Source organism: Nyctibius grandis, chromosome 6 (genome assembly GCF_013368605.1).
Source record: "Nyctibius grandis isolate bNycGra1 chromosome 6, bNycGra1.pri, whole genome shotgun sequence".
Taxonomy (NCBI): domain Eukaryota; kingdom Metazoa; phylum Chordata; class Aves; order Nyctibiiformes; family Nyctibiidae; genus Nyctibius; species Nyctibius grandis.
Window position 1 is genome coordinate 27,175,015 of NC_090663.1, and position 16,884 is coordinate 27,191,898.

At 41.4% G+C, this 16,884-nt stretch overlaps 1 protein-coding gene across 3 annotated transcripts in view; it reads right to left on the minus strand.

Moving 5' to 3' along the window:
- Nucleotides 1-11,995, minus strand: part of RFC1 (replication factor C subunit 1) — a 49,144-nt gene extending 37,149 nt beyond the window's left edge. For all 3 annotated transcript variants that reach the window (XM_068404280.1, XM_068404279.1, XM_068404278.1), the window contains exons 1-3: nucleotides 11,850-11,995; nucleotides 3,265-3,393; nucleotides 1,447-1,522 (exon numbers count right to left, since the gene is read on the minus strand). In XM_068404280.1, coding sequence (XP_068260381.1) covers nucleotides 1,447-1,522; nucleotides 3,265-3,393; nucleotides 11,850-11,852 — 208 coding nt within the window. In that variant the 5' untranslated portion in view covers nucleotides 11,853-11,995. The remainder of the gene's footprint in view (nucleotides 1-1,446; nucleotides 1,523-3,264; nucleotides 3,394-11,849) is intronic.
- Between the last annotated feature and the right edge of the window lie 4,889 nt (nucleotides 11,996-16,884).

Here is a 16,884-nt window from a genome sequence, read left to right on the forward strand (position 1 = left end):
CAACTAATAAGTGTAAGAGAGGGCTACCCTTCAGAGCCTACCTTTTTCCATGATAAACACTAACATATATTGTAATAAAAAAAATTAAAAAAAGGCAGCTACAGTCAATTGACTTGAGTCCTGCACCACCCCTCCCCCCCCACCAAAAAAAAGAACACACACCCCTTTTCCATCTTCAAGAACTTCGAGCACTGTTTCTCTTTTCCTCTCCTACTACCAATGCGCTACAACTTGCAAAATCTCCAGACAATATTAGAACTTTAAAGGTAGCAGTTGAAATATATATTACTTTTGTAATCCAACTTTTAATTAAGAAATATTTCTAACTGCTATTCCTCCCTGCTAAACGGGAACTGTTTACAGAACAGTTTATCTGAAGACCTGAACACATTTTTCTATATACAATAACATTCTGACAAATGTTTGCATGATCGTTTTTCTTCTACAAGAGAAGCAATTTTCTATTGTTAAGAAAATTGCTTCCAAAAAATCAAGCTCAAGTCTTCAGTAGGAGTCAAAAATTGTAGAAACTCCTGCAATCTTTTCTACTGTTTCACAACAATTATTCAAGATTCAGAATCCAACCAAAGAGGGTCGAAATGACGTAACAGCCCAGAAAGATTAAACTAGAAATTTCAAGCTTTTAAATTAAACTAACTTAACAAGCAAGGGTTTGGGGTTTTTTTGTTTGGGGACGAGGGGTGCCATTTGTTGTTTGGGGTTTGTTTGGGGTTTTTTTGTTTGTTTGGGGTTTTTTTGTTTGTTTGGGGTTTTTTTGTTTGTTTGGGGTTTTTTTAAAAAAAGTAAGTGCTATAAAAGGGGTTTCCCTTATTATAATATTTCAAAGAATATTTTTAGGATGTGATAGCAGTGCTTTAAATTATATTCTGTGTGTTCCATACTGTAAATTTAAAATTATGGGATGAACATTTACTGGATTTTTTTTTAATAGAGAAAGACACATATGGAAACACAAGTTTGCCTTTTAAAACAACCTCTTATATTACGTTCACACAATGCACAGAAATGTGAAATTATAATATATGATCAGCCTCCTGTACCCAGCATAGGATATTTATCCCTAACAGAACAGGAAACCTGAAACTCCACACAATTTATATATTTTCATAACAAAAAAAAAAAATTCTGGAGTTTTGATAGAATTTACTAGCTGAACTTTTGTGGGTTTTTTTTTTTTTTTTAAACAGATGTTTTGTTAAAATTTACTTTGGACTGTATATTACATGCATGGCACACACGGCACTCTTATTATTATCAAATATATTTAGCTATCCAGCAATAATTACTGTGAAAAATGTTTTTAATTGCATTTACTGAAAAGAGAAGCCAATCACAGCTTTCTTTCAGATGTACCATTTACCTAATCGACCTTGAATGCTGATGCAAAGATACAAAGGAGCATACAGAAACAACTGTGAACACTACCTGAATCATAGATTATTCTTCTTTTCTTGTTTGTCCACTTTTGTCTGGAATCATCTTCACTGGGTAAATTATTCACCTGAGAGTAACAGTCCATTAGTTCAACCAGTAAACAGCTCCTTCCAGCTTTTTGCTCAGTTACACATTCAAATTTATGAGTTTCAAGCAAAGTCTAACAGAAATTATTTATTACCCAATATTACATGTACAAACAGTCTTGTGCTAACTCATGGGTGGGAGGGGGAAAGGTGCAGGACAGAGGAAATAAGGAAGAAACTACAGCAGTAAAGCTAAGCGTGCTCAGAGCAAACTACATATGATTATGTTGAGAATAAATATTCATATTCAATGCCAATTAAAGTAAATCAAACAGATTTTTTTGAGCACTTCCAACTTTTAATCCAAAAAAGAAACTGAATGGTCCTACAGGAATAGAGGTGATACAGGCCAGTAAGTTACTTGTACAGAATTCAGCTTTCACTCTTGGTTCCATTCTGGATATGGCTTCACTGTAACCACCTGAATTCAACACAAACTTCAGAGTAAAACAGAGCCAATTGACAAAGGAAAAAAGCATACACAACAGCTGAAGCTAGACTGATTTCCTATTCAGCATCCTGGTTGCTGGCAGCTTCTCCTCTCAACTGTTAAGCTGTGCAACTATCATAAGAGATTGCACGACTGGTCACAGCTGACAGACATGCTCTGTATAGCAGCAACTGGTGTTAAACTGTCTCAAGGATTTTTTTTTTTTTTTTTTAACATTGACAAGTTTTAGAGATTTAGAAAAATCGCAAGCTGCACAAGTAGGAAGTTTCCTGCGCCTACCAAACTACCAACTACGCTTGTTTTGTAGTCATGCACAGCTATAAATCCTTCTAAAAATATAATTCTAGATAAATATAACTACACGTTTTATAATCTACATTCAATTCTAATCTGGAACTCACTAAATACTTGCCACAATTGGAGAACTGCAAAGTAGAAATTAATACATCACATAAGATAATTGCTACGCCTTTTGGTTCCACTGAGTGGTCCTTTATTTTCACATTGAAACAATGAAATTATACAGTCTTTTTTTTTTTTAAGTAACATCTTACTTGATTGTGATGTTTCACATTAAACGTTCCATCCTATTAGAAATCCTTCCACTCTCCAAGTGATTTTAAAGCCCTCTTTAGCCACTCCCTTCTTTTTTATACAGTTCAGATGATTAACACCTAAAGTACTCAGAGACTAGAACCCCGTCTAATTTTAGCATGTCATTTTAAAGAATTTGGTCTTTGCAACAGGTTTACATATGTGATTCCATCCAAGAAAGGCAATGTTAATGTTGCCCCCACAGGTGTTAAAACACCTGGTTAAAAAACTGGTCAGAGGGCACCTACATCACAGACTTTTACCTTACTTGAAAGCATGACATCTTTATGATATGCCTACATCTACTGTGCATAAGTCTCAACCTTAATTAAATTAAAAACTAAATAAGCAGAGCTACTTAGAGAACTGTGCGCTATAGCTAAAATACATCAGATTGTTCCTACATTAGCACCTAACCATAACAACTTCTACCTACCTCTCCTTTGCCCCATAATCCAAGTACTTTTAAAATCAGCAATTTTCTTCACCACCTACAAAGTTTTGCTGTTAGAAATTAATATTAAGTGGTAATTTCCTTCCATGCCTCTAAAAACAACTGACATATAGTCTGTTTTTTGAGTATATGAGAAGAACTATGACTTTAAAAAAGCTGAGATACACAAACAATCCTATATCAGAGAAACCAAGCACTTCACACACAAGAAAAGAAAAACTAACCTTAGTCTCCTTTTCCCTTTTCTTCCCACTTGAGGGTCCTTCACCATTTTTAATTTTTTCCCTCTTTTTCACAGTCTCGCATTCTTGTTGCTTTCCAGGAGGTACAACACCAAAGAATTTCCGGATATCCTAGTACAAGGGAAAACAGGTTTATAAATTTTTAAATACAGAGAGCTCTTAGAAGTTTTACGCTACAAAACACTCATGCACTTAAGTTACTTTCTCAGCAACTCCATCATAGTATTTGTTGATCTTGAAACTGCTTACAATTAAGAAAACAAAGCCAGCTCGTTAAACATAGCTGCTCAGACACTGTACCACCCTTTCTCGTCTTTGAATCATAAAAAGAAGTTTACTTCTCCCTTACTTGGATATCTTCATCAATACACACTTCAAAACAAACCTCCACTAGCACTGAAATACAGTGCATTAAGACAAATGTATAATTAGAATTCTTTTTTTTTTCCAGTTAATGATCAAAAACCTAGCCCAAAGTATTTCTATAGTTAAAACGATCAACTCAGCTATGAAGTAGTGTCCGATGTAGAAGACAGAAAAGCACCAAGAGCTAGAAAGCAGTCAAGTAGCGGGACATACTGCATCCTCCACCTTCTCATAAATTTAGGACAGTAACTCTCATGTGACTAATAAAATTAGCCAGCAAAAAACAGATTAAAATTTAGGGAAAGAGAAATAATTTAATACAAAGAGCTCCAAAAGGTCTATTTTGTAACCTTATTTTATTATCTGACCACAGTATAACCATAAAAAGCTTTCTAAACATGTAAAATCAGCAACTGAAGCTTCAATTTTAATAAAGCCCTATTGTGCACACAAAATCAAATCTGACTTCTGTTGAAAAAAACTAGTATTTAAGTTTTATTAAAAAGAAACTAAGAAAATGTGTACCTGGTCAGTTTCACTACCTCCAGGGGTAGCAGCCATTTTAGAGAAAGAAAGTACCTCCTATGGCCTAAATATAAAGCAGGAAAAGGGTGTGGCTCAGGACTACACTCTACCCAGCTGATGGCTATTCCCCATCATAGAGTTCACCTGGGTAGTTTTTGATTGTTATAGGGAACTACAAGTAAAGCAGTAAATGCTGAAGAAATCTCCACAAACATCTGATTAACAAGAAGGGCTGTTTCAGGCTCCTTTTCTCTTACCAGTCAGTTCCCTGGTGGTTTGGATTTGGATTATCAGAGCCTGTAGGGCTTAAAATCAATGGAATATGTAATGTGAAAGTATACACAAAATATGGGACATGTATAGGTTTAACTAGTATACTTAGCTTAAAACAATTTTCTAGAATCAGAACTGTTGTTTCCTGTAAACAGTTAAGACTTTGTTTTACCTACATATAACAATATGGATTCAGCAAACAGACAACGGTAGATAGGGAAGCATTCTTCCTGAATGAGACTTCACAGATTTCCATCTATGGAATTTATGCCTTCAGGTATAAATTTCCAACACCCTGCTATTTTACATGTATTCCTACAATATAAATGCAGTACTATATAAGCTCTGAAATTTTGACTGCTGATACCTACAGCTAAGAGGTTTGAAGAAAGCATCTATTTAAAAAGTCTTGAAGTAGATTCGTGGATTCGATCACTCCATCATTATTACTGACTTCTTTTTAGACTTAAGGTAACATAGACAACAGAGAAATTAATTACAAGTATCATTAGATCTTTTAGGTAGTAAAATAATCTAAATACTTACTACTACACCACAAAATAAAGTGACTTTAAAGTTTTGTTTCATTTTTTATAGTTGTTACTTTTAAGCTTAAAATATTTGGAGAATAATTAATTTTAGATCAATAGTAACACTCTATTCATTCTAGCATTTTAACTAAAAACTGTTAATTAGTAAGTGAGCTGCTCTGCAAACACCACATGCAGTAATATTAATTTTTTTTTAACAGACTTATACAAGGAAATACCATCATATCCTGGTTTATGAAATGCAGACTTAACAAAGAAAATACATGAAATTGACCTTTCTGCCCCAGCTTCTTCCACTGGTTTAATATCACAGCTCCTGAACTGCTAAGGCCCAAATTATAACATGTAAATTATTATTTTCTGCCTCATCAGTTCTCATGAGATATCAAGTTAGCTCTTCATAAACACCTTTAATTCACAAAACAAATGCCATAGCTGTAAGCCCTGCTATGTTTAACGTACTATAAAGAGGACCTAAACTGCCACTTCAAACTTTTAAAAAATAGTATCTAATCGGGGTCAAATTTATGAGGTATTTTCCCCCAAATCACTTCATAAACACCTAAAACAAATGGGTGACAGTCAACTGCTACTATCTTTTATAATACAGGTAGTATTTCATTAGATTAACAGGTCAAATGAGAATAAACAATTTTTTTTTTATTCAAAGCAGCATCTTCTACCCATTTACTAAGAAAGCACCATCCAACAAATAACTATGTACAATCTTCTTCAATCTTCAGAGTTATAAATTCTCCAATCTTCTTCAGCTAGCCTGCTCTTCAGAAGAAAAGGTAACCTTGTTAGCCACTGCTGGACTATAACAGACGGTGACCTCAGAATTGCTTGGGAGAAAAGTATGCCACAGTACAACAATAAAGTTATCTTTCAGTGAAGCTTTTATCCAAGAATCATTAAGAGACAGATCTTCCGTGCCATTTATTAAGAGATGCCAGATAAATCCCTAATTCATCACATAAGTAATTGCAGAAATGAAGCAATGTAAGTATTCATCAGACTGATTCCCATCCAACAAGTTTGAAGACTATTAGATCCCAGATAGGATCACTTGCCTCCATTCTGGGTTTATCTGTTTAACATACTCCAACTGACCATCTTATTGGTATATAATGCCATGCATATATAGGAGTTCACCGGAGGGAAAAACTGCATACGTTTAGCTTTTATCTGTGCTCATTCAAACGAGGAAAGGCATGTACTAATATAACTGGCAAGTTTCCTTCCGGGACGTTCCCCCAAAAGCCACAGGAGTCATCAGCCTTGCGTATCCTGGAGACGCACTCACCAGCATGGCTGTCCCAGGTGGTCCCTTGCCCAGAATGCTAAAATTAAAGAGGTAAGGCTGTATTAGTGTGGCTCCCCATGGGTGCTTCAGCAGCAGCAACAAGACGTGTAACTTTGAGCAGCTCCACCTAAGTAAGAGGTGGAACTAAGTAAGAATTTCTGATCACTTCTGCTAAATTCGGGGGGTAACCGCTGCATAGCATCTGAACAGCCTAAAAGGCTGTGTTCAGGTGCACTGGTTCCTGCTGAGCTATCTTAGCAACTGTATGATCTCAGTAATGGCTGTGCCATCTCGTTCTTGCCAGTTTGACTACTGCTTCAAATCCTCCATCTTATGCAGTTATAGAAGACCATGGCAATTAATCACATCAGGTTGCAAGTTTTCTCTTGAAAGATTTCTATCTGTCTGTTTTACTGAGAAGAATAACATGAATAGAAACTGACACCTGTTCGTTAGGTAGTGTAAAGACTGGTTACTCGAAGAGTTTGTCAGGGTGACTTTTAAGACTTCGGTAAATATCCAGCTCAAAAAAGTCAGTTAGGAAAGTCATGAACATTCCATACTGGGTTTTTTTGCTGCATTTCAAAAGCATCCTAAACCAAAGATCAACTACTCCAACGCTTTGATGATAGAACCATCTCGACCTAACCATAATAGGCACAGTGTTTTTAGAAGAACAGTGTCCAGTAAGGCAGAATATTTTCCAAAATAACATCATATAATTCAGTTTGCAGCTCAAAACACAATACAAGATGGAAAACTGAATTTCACCAGCCTAGCTCAATGACTGCAACAGAAAGTAATGCACCTTATTTCAGATATTCTGAAGTGTGTCCATGAGGGCCTTGCATCAAAAGAATCATTTATTTACATTCTGCCTATTTCAGTGCAAGTTCTGTGCAAACATCAGCTCTAACATCTGGTGTGTCCAGAAAAATTGCCCTAACTGAAATCAGATTTATTCAGTGAAGCCAGTAATACTTGCTTGGATAACTATGCTTAATTAATGTTTACTAATAGCAGTAACTGCAGCACAGGTACTAGACAGTATTTTTCAAGCAGTATCACAGTTCTAAGTACACAGAATCACAGAATCACAGAATGTTAGGGATTGGAAGGGACCTCGAAAGATCATCTAGTCCAATCCCCCTGCCGGAGCAGGATTGCCTAGACCATATCACACAGGAACGCGTCCAGGCGGGTTTTGAATGTCTCCAGAGAAGGAGACTCCACAACCTCTCTGGGCAGCCTGTTCCAGTGTTCAGTCACCCTCACCGTAAAGAAGTTTTTCCTCATATTTATGTGGAACCTCCTGTGTTCCAGCTTGCACCCATTGCCCCTTGTCCTGTCAAGGGATGTCACTGAGAAGAGCCTGGCTCCATCCTCATGACACTTGCCCTTTACATATTTATAAACATTAATGAGGTCACCCCTCAGTCTCCTCTTCTCCAAGCTGAAGAGACCCAGCTCCCTCAGCCTCTCCTCATAAGGGAGATGTTCCACTCCCTTAATCATCTTCCTCAGTTTAGCTGCGAGGATGCTGTGGGAGACCATGTCAAACACTTTACTGAAATCGAGATAGACCACATCCACAGCTTTACCACCATCTATCCACCGGGTTATGTCCTCATAAAAGGCTATAAAGTTGGTTAAGCATGACTTCCCCTTGGTGAAGCCATGTTGACTGCCCCTAATGATCCCCCTATCCTTGATGTGCCTAGAGACAGCACCAAGGACAAGTTGTTCCATCACCTTTCCGGGGATGGAGGTGAGGCTGACCGGTCTATAGTTACCCGGGTCCTCCTTCTTGCCCTTTTTGAAGACTGGAGTGACATTCGCTTTCCTCCAGTCCTCAGGCACCTCTCCCGTTGCCCACGACTAAGCAAAGATGATGGAGAGTGGCCTAGCAATGACTTCCGCCAGCTCCCTCAGCACCCACGGGTGCATCCCATCAGGGCCCATGGATTTATGGACGGCCAGGTTGCTTAATTGGTCCCTCACCCAGCCCTCATCAACTAAGACAGATTCCTCCTCTATCCTGACTTCTTCTGGGGCCTCAGGGGTCCGGGGCTCTTCAGGACAGCCTCCAGCAGTATAGGCAGAGGCAAAGAAGGCATTCAGTAACTCCGCCTTCTTTTTATCCTCTGTCTCCAGGGCCCCCGCCTCATTCATCAGTGGGCCTACATTGCCTCTAGTGTTGGCTTTACCTGCAATGTATTTGAAGAAGCCCTTTCTGTTGTCCATGACCTCTCTTGCAAGGTTTAATTCCAAGGAGGCCTTAGCTTTCCTAGTTGCCTCCCTACATCCTCTGACAACAGACTTGTATTCCTCCCAAGTGGCCAGCCCCTCCTTCCATGATCTGTACACCCTCTTCTTCCACTTGAGTTTGCCCAGCAGTTCCCTGCTTAACCATGCAGGTCTCCTGGTACCCTTCCTTGACTTCCTACCTGCTGGGATGCTCTGATCTTGAGCTCGGAAGAAGCAGTCCTTGAATGCTAACCAACTATCTTGGGCCCCCTTACCTTCTAGTACCCTGTCCCATGGGATTTCCCCTAGCAATTGCTTGAAAAGGCCAAAGTTGGCCCTCCTGAAGTCCAGGGTTGTAATTCTGCTAGCTATTCTGTTCCTGCCACATGAGATCCTGAACTCTACCATCTCATGGTCACTACAACCAAGGCTGCCCTCAACCTTCACCGCTTCAATCAGACCCTCCTTGTTAGTGAGGATAAGATCCAGCAACGCTCCTCTCCTAGTTGGCTCATCCACCATTTGCATCAGAAAGTTATCATCAATGCACTGGAGGAACCTCCTGGACTGAGGATGGCTGGCTGAGTAGGCCTCCCAGCAAATTATCAGGGTAGTTGAAATCCCCCACGACAACCAGGCCCTGTAATTGTGAGACTGCTCTCAGTTGCCTGTAGAAGGCCTCGTCAACCTCCTCATCCTGATCCGGTGGCCTGTAATAGACACCCACAACAGTATCACCCCTGCCAGCCTGCCCCTTAATTCGCACCCACAAACTCTCAACTCGCTCCTGATCCGCCCCTGGACAGAACTCAATACATTCTAGCTGCTCACTCACATGAAGAGCAACTCCACCACCTCTCCTTAGCGGCCTGTCTTTCCTGAACAGGACATAGCCATCCATGACCACATTCCAGTCATGCGAGATGTCCCACCAAGTCTCTGTAATTGCCACTAGATCATAGCCCCCCGACCGAACACGGATTTCTAACTCCTCCTGTTTATTCCCCATGCTGCGTGCATTGGTGTACAGGCATTGCAGGGAGCGAGCTGAGCACACCGATTTCACCCCAGGGGGATGGGAGGCCTCCTGGTCTACCTCAACACTAGAGCGTTGCCCCAGTGGTGCAAGCCCAGCTACCACCCCATCCCCCTTCGAATCTAGTTTAAAGCTCTCGGAATGAGCCCTACACACCAGCTGATGCTACAGTTCCGGCCACATGAATGTCTCTCTCAGCTAGACGCAACTCAAGTAGCCCCTACTCACAGTTATTCATTCCCTCAGTTGTACCAGTACAGCTCTCTGCTTGGGAACTGGGTCAGGCCACTAATCTGGGTAAAAAAATAAATCCTTTCTAAGACAAATCAGCTCATTGTGTAACTCTACACGCATTAGTTCAGAACAGCTGAGAAGATCATAGAATTACAGAACCATAGAATCATTTTGATGGGAAAGGACCTTTAAGATTAAGTCCGTTAACCTAACACTGCCAAGATGTTGCAGAACCAACCTGATGGGGGCTACTTATGTTTGGCACTACCTGAAAAAAATTCTGTTTGCAAAGGTACGATATTAAATTCCAATATGCTTGTGCTGTCACTGCACACACAGAGCAGCCTACACGGTTACTAACATCACTGTATTTTTGCCTCTATCGCTGCAGCTGCAGCAGTGATGGTTGTACAGCCTCTTCAGCACTGAACGGGCTGAGGCAACTCGAGAAATACAGGAAAGCTGGAGAGGGGCTTGTTAAAAGGGCATGTAGTGATAGGATGAGGGGTAACAGTTTCAAACTGAAAGAGGGTAGATTTAGATATCAGGGATAATATCTTTTCTGTGAGGGTAGTGAGACACTGGAACAGGTGGCCCAGAGAAGTTGTGGCTGCCCCCTCCCTGGCAGTGTTCAAGGCCAGGTTGGATGGGGCTTTGAGCAACCTGGTCTAGTAGAAACATGTCCCTGCCTGTGGCAGGGGGGTTGGAACTAGATGATCTTTAAGGTCCCTTCCAACCCAAACCCTTCTATGATTCTATGAACTCAACCTCTCCTCAAAATGATGGTTGTCTTCGTCCCTTCTAGGAAAGTGCAAGACATTGCAAGATTCGTGACATTCAGAAGACTGCATAGAGTGAGAAAGCCTTTGTCCCAGGAAGGTGGGAAAGGAGGAAGCAAGTCTTCCCGCAAGATCAGTTTTCTGAAGAGGTGATGGCAGGGGAACAGAAAAGGCAGACTTGTCCTCGTACATAAAGTCATCAGCCATCCCTAACAAACTATGAAAAGGATCACAGTTCAATAGTTTCAGGATTCTTAGTGCTGGCAGACCTCTGTCATTACTGTGAAAGACTGTAACGCCCATCATTGCAGAGAATGAGATGCAAGATTCAAACAAGGACAAGCTCTACGCAGAATACAAAATCAAAGTCGAACCTAACTGGCTTTGAATGGCATTTGTAGTTAAGCCAGTAAAACATCTGCAGAGAGACTCTGAGTAGAAGCAAATTTATCTGAGCCAGAGACGAAGAGGAGACACCATCTTATAATGGCTGCATAAGCAAGCAGCACTTGGAAAAGCAGACACACAAACAGGTATATATTTATATTTACAAACCCTTACTGAGGGTTGCATCCTTCAATATTCATAAACAAGTGCCTACTTGTAGACTTTTAAGTTCTTTTTCCCCCACATGAATTTGCTTTTCTGCAAATGTTGCACGCCATCCAATTCGGCAGCAGGAACGCCCTCGGGTGTGCTTATTGAAATTAAAGGAAGAGTTAAACCTTCGGCAGGCTGCGTTTAGAGAGAGGTTCGCTCGTCCGCGTTCCCCGCCATGGTTCGCGCCTGATTCACCAGCCGGTGTCGGGAGGGGGGATGCTGGCGAGGCTCAGACGCTTCCCCTCGGGGCGAGGACACAACGCGGGCCCTGCCCCGGCCAGCGGTTTATGTTCCCGGCACGCGCGGGAAGCCGGGCCTCGGCCCCTCAGGGCGGCAGCGGCGGGAAGCGCGCGGGCCCTCCTGGAGGCGCGGCAGGGCGGGCGGCCTCTCCTCCGCAGCCTCCCAGCCGCTCCCGCCCAGGCCGGTCTCTGCCGCTCCGCCACAGCGCAGAACCTCCGCACCCGGGGCGGCCCCCAGGGCAGAGGACGCCGGCTCCGCTCGGCTCGGCCCGCATCGGGCTCCAACGGCCGCGGGGTGCAGTCACGCGCTGGGGAAGACGCCCACCCGGCCCCGCCGGGGCACTGCGCAACGCTCCCTTCCCTCCCCCACCCGTGGAGAACCGCGGAGGGGGGGCGGCCCGGCGCGCTCACCATGCTGCCGGCGGCGTTTATCTGGCTAGCGGGACGCCTCCGGCTCCATGCCTCCCGCGCCCCACCCGCCTTCGCGCCAACTCCCGCAAGCCGGCGCGCGGCGCTGCCGTCAGAGCCGCGACGGGTGGGGCGGTGCCCGCGGTGCTCTCCCCTGGCCCCGCGGCCGTCGGTGGTGGCGCAGAGCCCCGCCGTGGCCTGGCGCTGGTGAGGCGGCTTCCGGCAGCCTCCCCTGCCCACCCGCTCTGGTCCCCTCGTTGTCCCTTCCCCTTTCTGTGCAGGCGGCAACGGCTGGTCCCCCTGCGGCGGAGGTTTAACCGCTTTTAACCGCTCCACTGAACCCGAGCGGGAAGCCTGGGCAGCTACGGCGGGTCCTGGCCTGTCTGTAAAGGGAACGGGTGTAGCAGCTCGCGTCAAAATGGTGGGCTTCTAGCTGCTGCAGCTCCACAGGGAGTACTGGTGTCCTCGGTCACCTCTGACAGGGAAGGAGAGCTGGCAGCCTTAACTGTTTTAACAAACCAGTGAACAGTGCCAGGCCTCCGTGCGGTTTGTCGGGTTTTAATGCACGGGGGAAAACGAAGCATCCTAAATATGTGGACAGCTAACAACAGCTCTGCAGTCACCATTAAGTCGGGTCTGAATCAAAGCAGCACATAAAGTCATTTCCCTGTGATAAACGTGTACTGGTCCCTTCTTTCCTGGTTGTGCAGGAAGCGTCAGGCTTTGATTCCTCTCGGGTGTTTTCTCCCATGCCTTAAGGTTTAGGAGAGCTCAGAGTCCACATCTGAGGAGTCCACAAGAAACTGGAAAGTTATGCTCTTGTCTTCAGCTACTGACTGTTTAATTTCTAATCAATTTCTAATGAAATCTTGTATGATTTTTTTCCATATTTTTTCCCTCTACTTGCTGAACACTGGGAAAGAATAAACGTGGGCAAATGAAATAAAAAGAGTTCCCCTCTCAATAATTACTTGTCTGATGTTTACCTTCTGCCAGCTTACCGGATCACCAGTTATTGCTAGTCTTGGAGAAGAATGGGAAGGCCAAACAGAATTTGTGACATTAAAAGCATTGCCATTGATTTAGAAAACCACACATAAAAAAAAAAGAGTACAAGCTGAATTTGTACTTGTCTCATAGTGCAACTTCCAGTGCTATCATTTGTATTCTGTATTTACTTAATTTTCTTTCTTTTTTTTTTTCAAGAACAAGAGCCTCTCTGCTTGGTGGCATGGTCAAACTCCAGCGAAGATAATTGCATAGAGATTATAAAAATCAAGTCTTTTTGTCCGATCTGAGAAAACATTAATGTTAATAACACCTATTACCATTCCTGCTTAATTCTTTAAATTGGACTTTAAATAATTGTAAAACCCTGTTTGTATAGAAATTGCTACTGTTCTTCTATGAACGCACATGGTCAGGTGGACTCTTACATTTTCAACATTAGCATAGCTTGTGAATTTGGATTTCTGCAAAAGAAACTCATGACAGAGCAAGCAAGTAAACACACACCCACAGCACAGGCTGTGCTTTTCAGCCTGTTTTGCAGGTTGTTCCATATGCACTCGACTATAATGGCTGTGCAAACAAAACTGATATCACTTTAGAAAAACATCTCCAGTGATATGTTTGTATTTACGTATTTAATTCCCATTACGTACTTTTTAAAGCTGTGCTTATTCCTGATACCAGAACTGAAGAGTAGTTAAAATGGCTGACATTTGTAAGAGCCAGACAAACTGTTTAAATAATGCCAAAAGAATTATTGCAGGTGGTTATCTCTATTTGTAGTTGATAAAGCTACCTAGAATAACATCCAGCAGAGCAGTATCTGCTTGTGGGCTTGGGACATGTTCATGTTTCTTCGAAGGCAAGAGTTTAACCCTTTATGAAGAGATCAGACTGAATACCTGGAATGGCTATAATTCATTCCTGGGTGTGGCAGGGAGACAGAGGATACCTCTGTTTCTACATGCATGGCTATGAAACCACTGGAAGTGGGAAAAAGCTTGCTCTGCCACAGGAAACAAAACTGAATACTTGTATTATGATGTGCTTTGCAAGATAAAATGAAGGCAATATCCCTTTTGCGTCTATAATTGACCATGTGTTGTGTTTTAAAGGCATATTACCCAACTAAAACTACAGCTTGTTAAAAAGTAGCTTAAGTACACTACATATCATCAGTCTATTTACAACCAAGACAAATAATCAAAAAAATTAGACTTGTTTTCTACCTATTTGAAAATCAAAGACTATTTGGCTTTTTCTGTTGTTTTTTCCCAAAATACATTAAAAAAGTGAGATATTAACTCTCGAGCTTGAGTTTTTTTCCCCTATTGAGCAAAACCAGTCCTACTGTTGTTATTATTAGTGAAGGCTTTGTCTTGCTTATTGAGAGAGGAGGTTGTTTATAAGAAAAAGACATTTTCTTAGAAATAAAAAATAGTCTGTTTTCTTTTTGTTGATATTTTCTTGTTTATTTTCAAATTTTTGTATATTGATATGTTGATACAATTTTGGAATTGAAATCAACTTTTATTGCAACTTTTCAAGCAATATTTTATTTACTGCTCTACAAAATTTGTATTTTGAATTGTTTGAAAATTAATTGAAGTATAAGGCAAATACTTGTAACTTAACACTGAGATACTTTTGAAGTCCATAAGGCAGTTTCTCATGTGTTTTAGGGGACAATACACTTTGATCATTTAAGAAATCTTTATAATGGAACAGAGATGTTCTGAGCTTCATATGTGTCCAAAGGACCTCTGAGGTTAGGAATTGCCGTAAAGAAATATAGTATGGTAATGCTGAGATGATTGGGAAAACACAACAAAAATATGTTTCCTGAAATTGAAATTTCAGGTTAAATTCTGTATTTTTTCATAGCATTGGTAGATATTAAAATAATGATTTACTAGATGGTAGGCTCTATTTTGGAGGAATCCTGTAGGGAATACTTTGCTTACTAGAGTCTCTAGTAAAGAAAACCAAATTTCTCTCACACTGTAGAAGCAAGAATTAGCATTTTGTTGCAGACCAAAAATTCCAAAAATTCTTTGTAAATCTATGGTCTAGTTTCTGTTTACATTAGGCTTTCTATAGTATCCATCACAATTATATGTCTTTGGAAAGGACTTGATCCCATCTCAAACAGTTTCTGCTGTATAAGGTAAAGGTATAAGGTAAAGGTAAGTGTTTGATTTGCATCACACTGTTGAGGGCAATTACATAAGTTGTGCTTTTTTGAGCATCTAGCACTAGTAGATCTGAGCAGCTGATGTTAATGTAAACATTACGCTTCTTCTAAGTGAACTTTGTCTTTAGGTCTTTTCTCTCTCTTCATTTGCACGTCTAGGCAGAATGAATGTGTCTCAACTCGGATACTCAGTCTAACATTGCATACATTCAAAACTCTACTCCTTTCGATTAATGTGTTCAGCATTTCTGCAGCTCAAACCCCAGGTTTTCAAGCCAAGCCCCTAAAACAAGGAGAATACATATTCAATGGTCAAGTGAAAAGTTGTTTTCATAATTTGAATCAGTTGCCTTGGCAGAAGTTTGATAGTTAAGTATTGAACTGAACAATCACTAAGCTTCCCCACTACGGGAACAGTAATGGCAACTGCCCTGGAGAGCTCAGCCTCTCCCAGCCTTGATTCATTCTGAAGCCAGATTCATTAAGTGCACAGCCAGAGGCAGGAGATCCCACTGTGCAGCATCATACTGATGTCCACGTACAGCATCAGGGTTGGAGCCTGTACCGACTGCCGCTTGAACTGGTGGAATAACTAATTCCTTCCTCTTTCCCTCCCTTTGCACCTTCACTTCTCAACAGCCCCTGATCACATCTCACTGGTCTGTGCTAATTGTTTTCCAAATTAACAGTCATAGTGTTTCCTTTTCACAACTCTGCTCAGCTAATCACCTCCTTCCAAATTCAAGTCACTATATGACTCTCCATCAGTTAAATTGTTTCCTCTTTATCAAGTAACATTATAGCCCAAACAGTTAAATATGACAAAGCAGTAAGAAACTGCATTCAGAGTCTTGTACTAGAAAACATTTTCAAACCTTGATTCTAGCACGTTCCCAGTCCTATCAGTGATAAGGAAAGAAATTCAGTTCATAACTTTGTCCAGATCAAGCATCTGGGAACACAAGTGTCTGCTGCACCTTTCACATCTCATGCAGATGGAACACCTTGTCTTCAATAAGATGCCAGTGGTACTAACTCTGCTGTAGTTGGTGGGGAGAAGCCTCTTGTCTTTACCTTGTCGATACACAGCCATGTTGTTACAGAGCTGGCTTGGGTGCCTTTAACTCAAATGTCTGGTAATCATGGTAACTAACTGCTTTAGAGGAATAGTGGCATCCGTAATGACTTGTATTTGGGTTTTGTTTCATAAAGTACGATATATACAATCAAAGCTTTTAAATGTTAAAACAGAAGGATTATGTTAATGCAATAACTATCCCAATTAGCATTTTAAAATGCTATTCCATAGAATAAGAGAGAAACATCAGTATATACTGTAGACCAACTTGATACAGTCCCTATCTACTCCTCTCTTTCCCAAGCTGCCTTTGGTAGGATCTTTACTGAGAAGTGTGAATCAGTTACTCCAGATACCTGAAGGAGTGCTCGGTTTGTTATGTTGGGCAGACTCATTTTAGATGCACAGCCACCCTACCAGCGGAGATCTACAGTGCAGAAGATGTCAGTGGGAGCTTTCTTCTTCATCTATGGTGAAACTATTTCTTGTAAAGGTACTGCAGAGAAATGCTGCAAACATGCATTGAGGTGGATGTTTTGTTTATCATAAAAGCAAATACATACAATGTCTTCCATCTTCTATTGCTTAATCAGCTTTGTTGTTAAACTAAAGGTATGTCTCAATGGCGTTATGCAATGCTGCAAGCATGCTCTCACAGGTAGCAGGAGCAGTAAAGTAGCAGTAGCCCAGCAGTCCATCTGAACTTTCATGTCCTACACGTCAGCAAGGCTAATTCATCCAAGCAGAGTGCTATA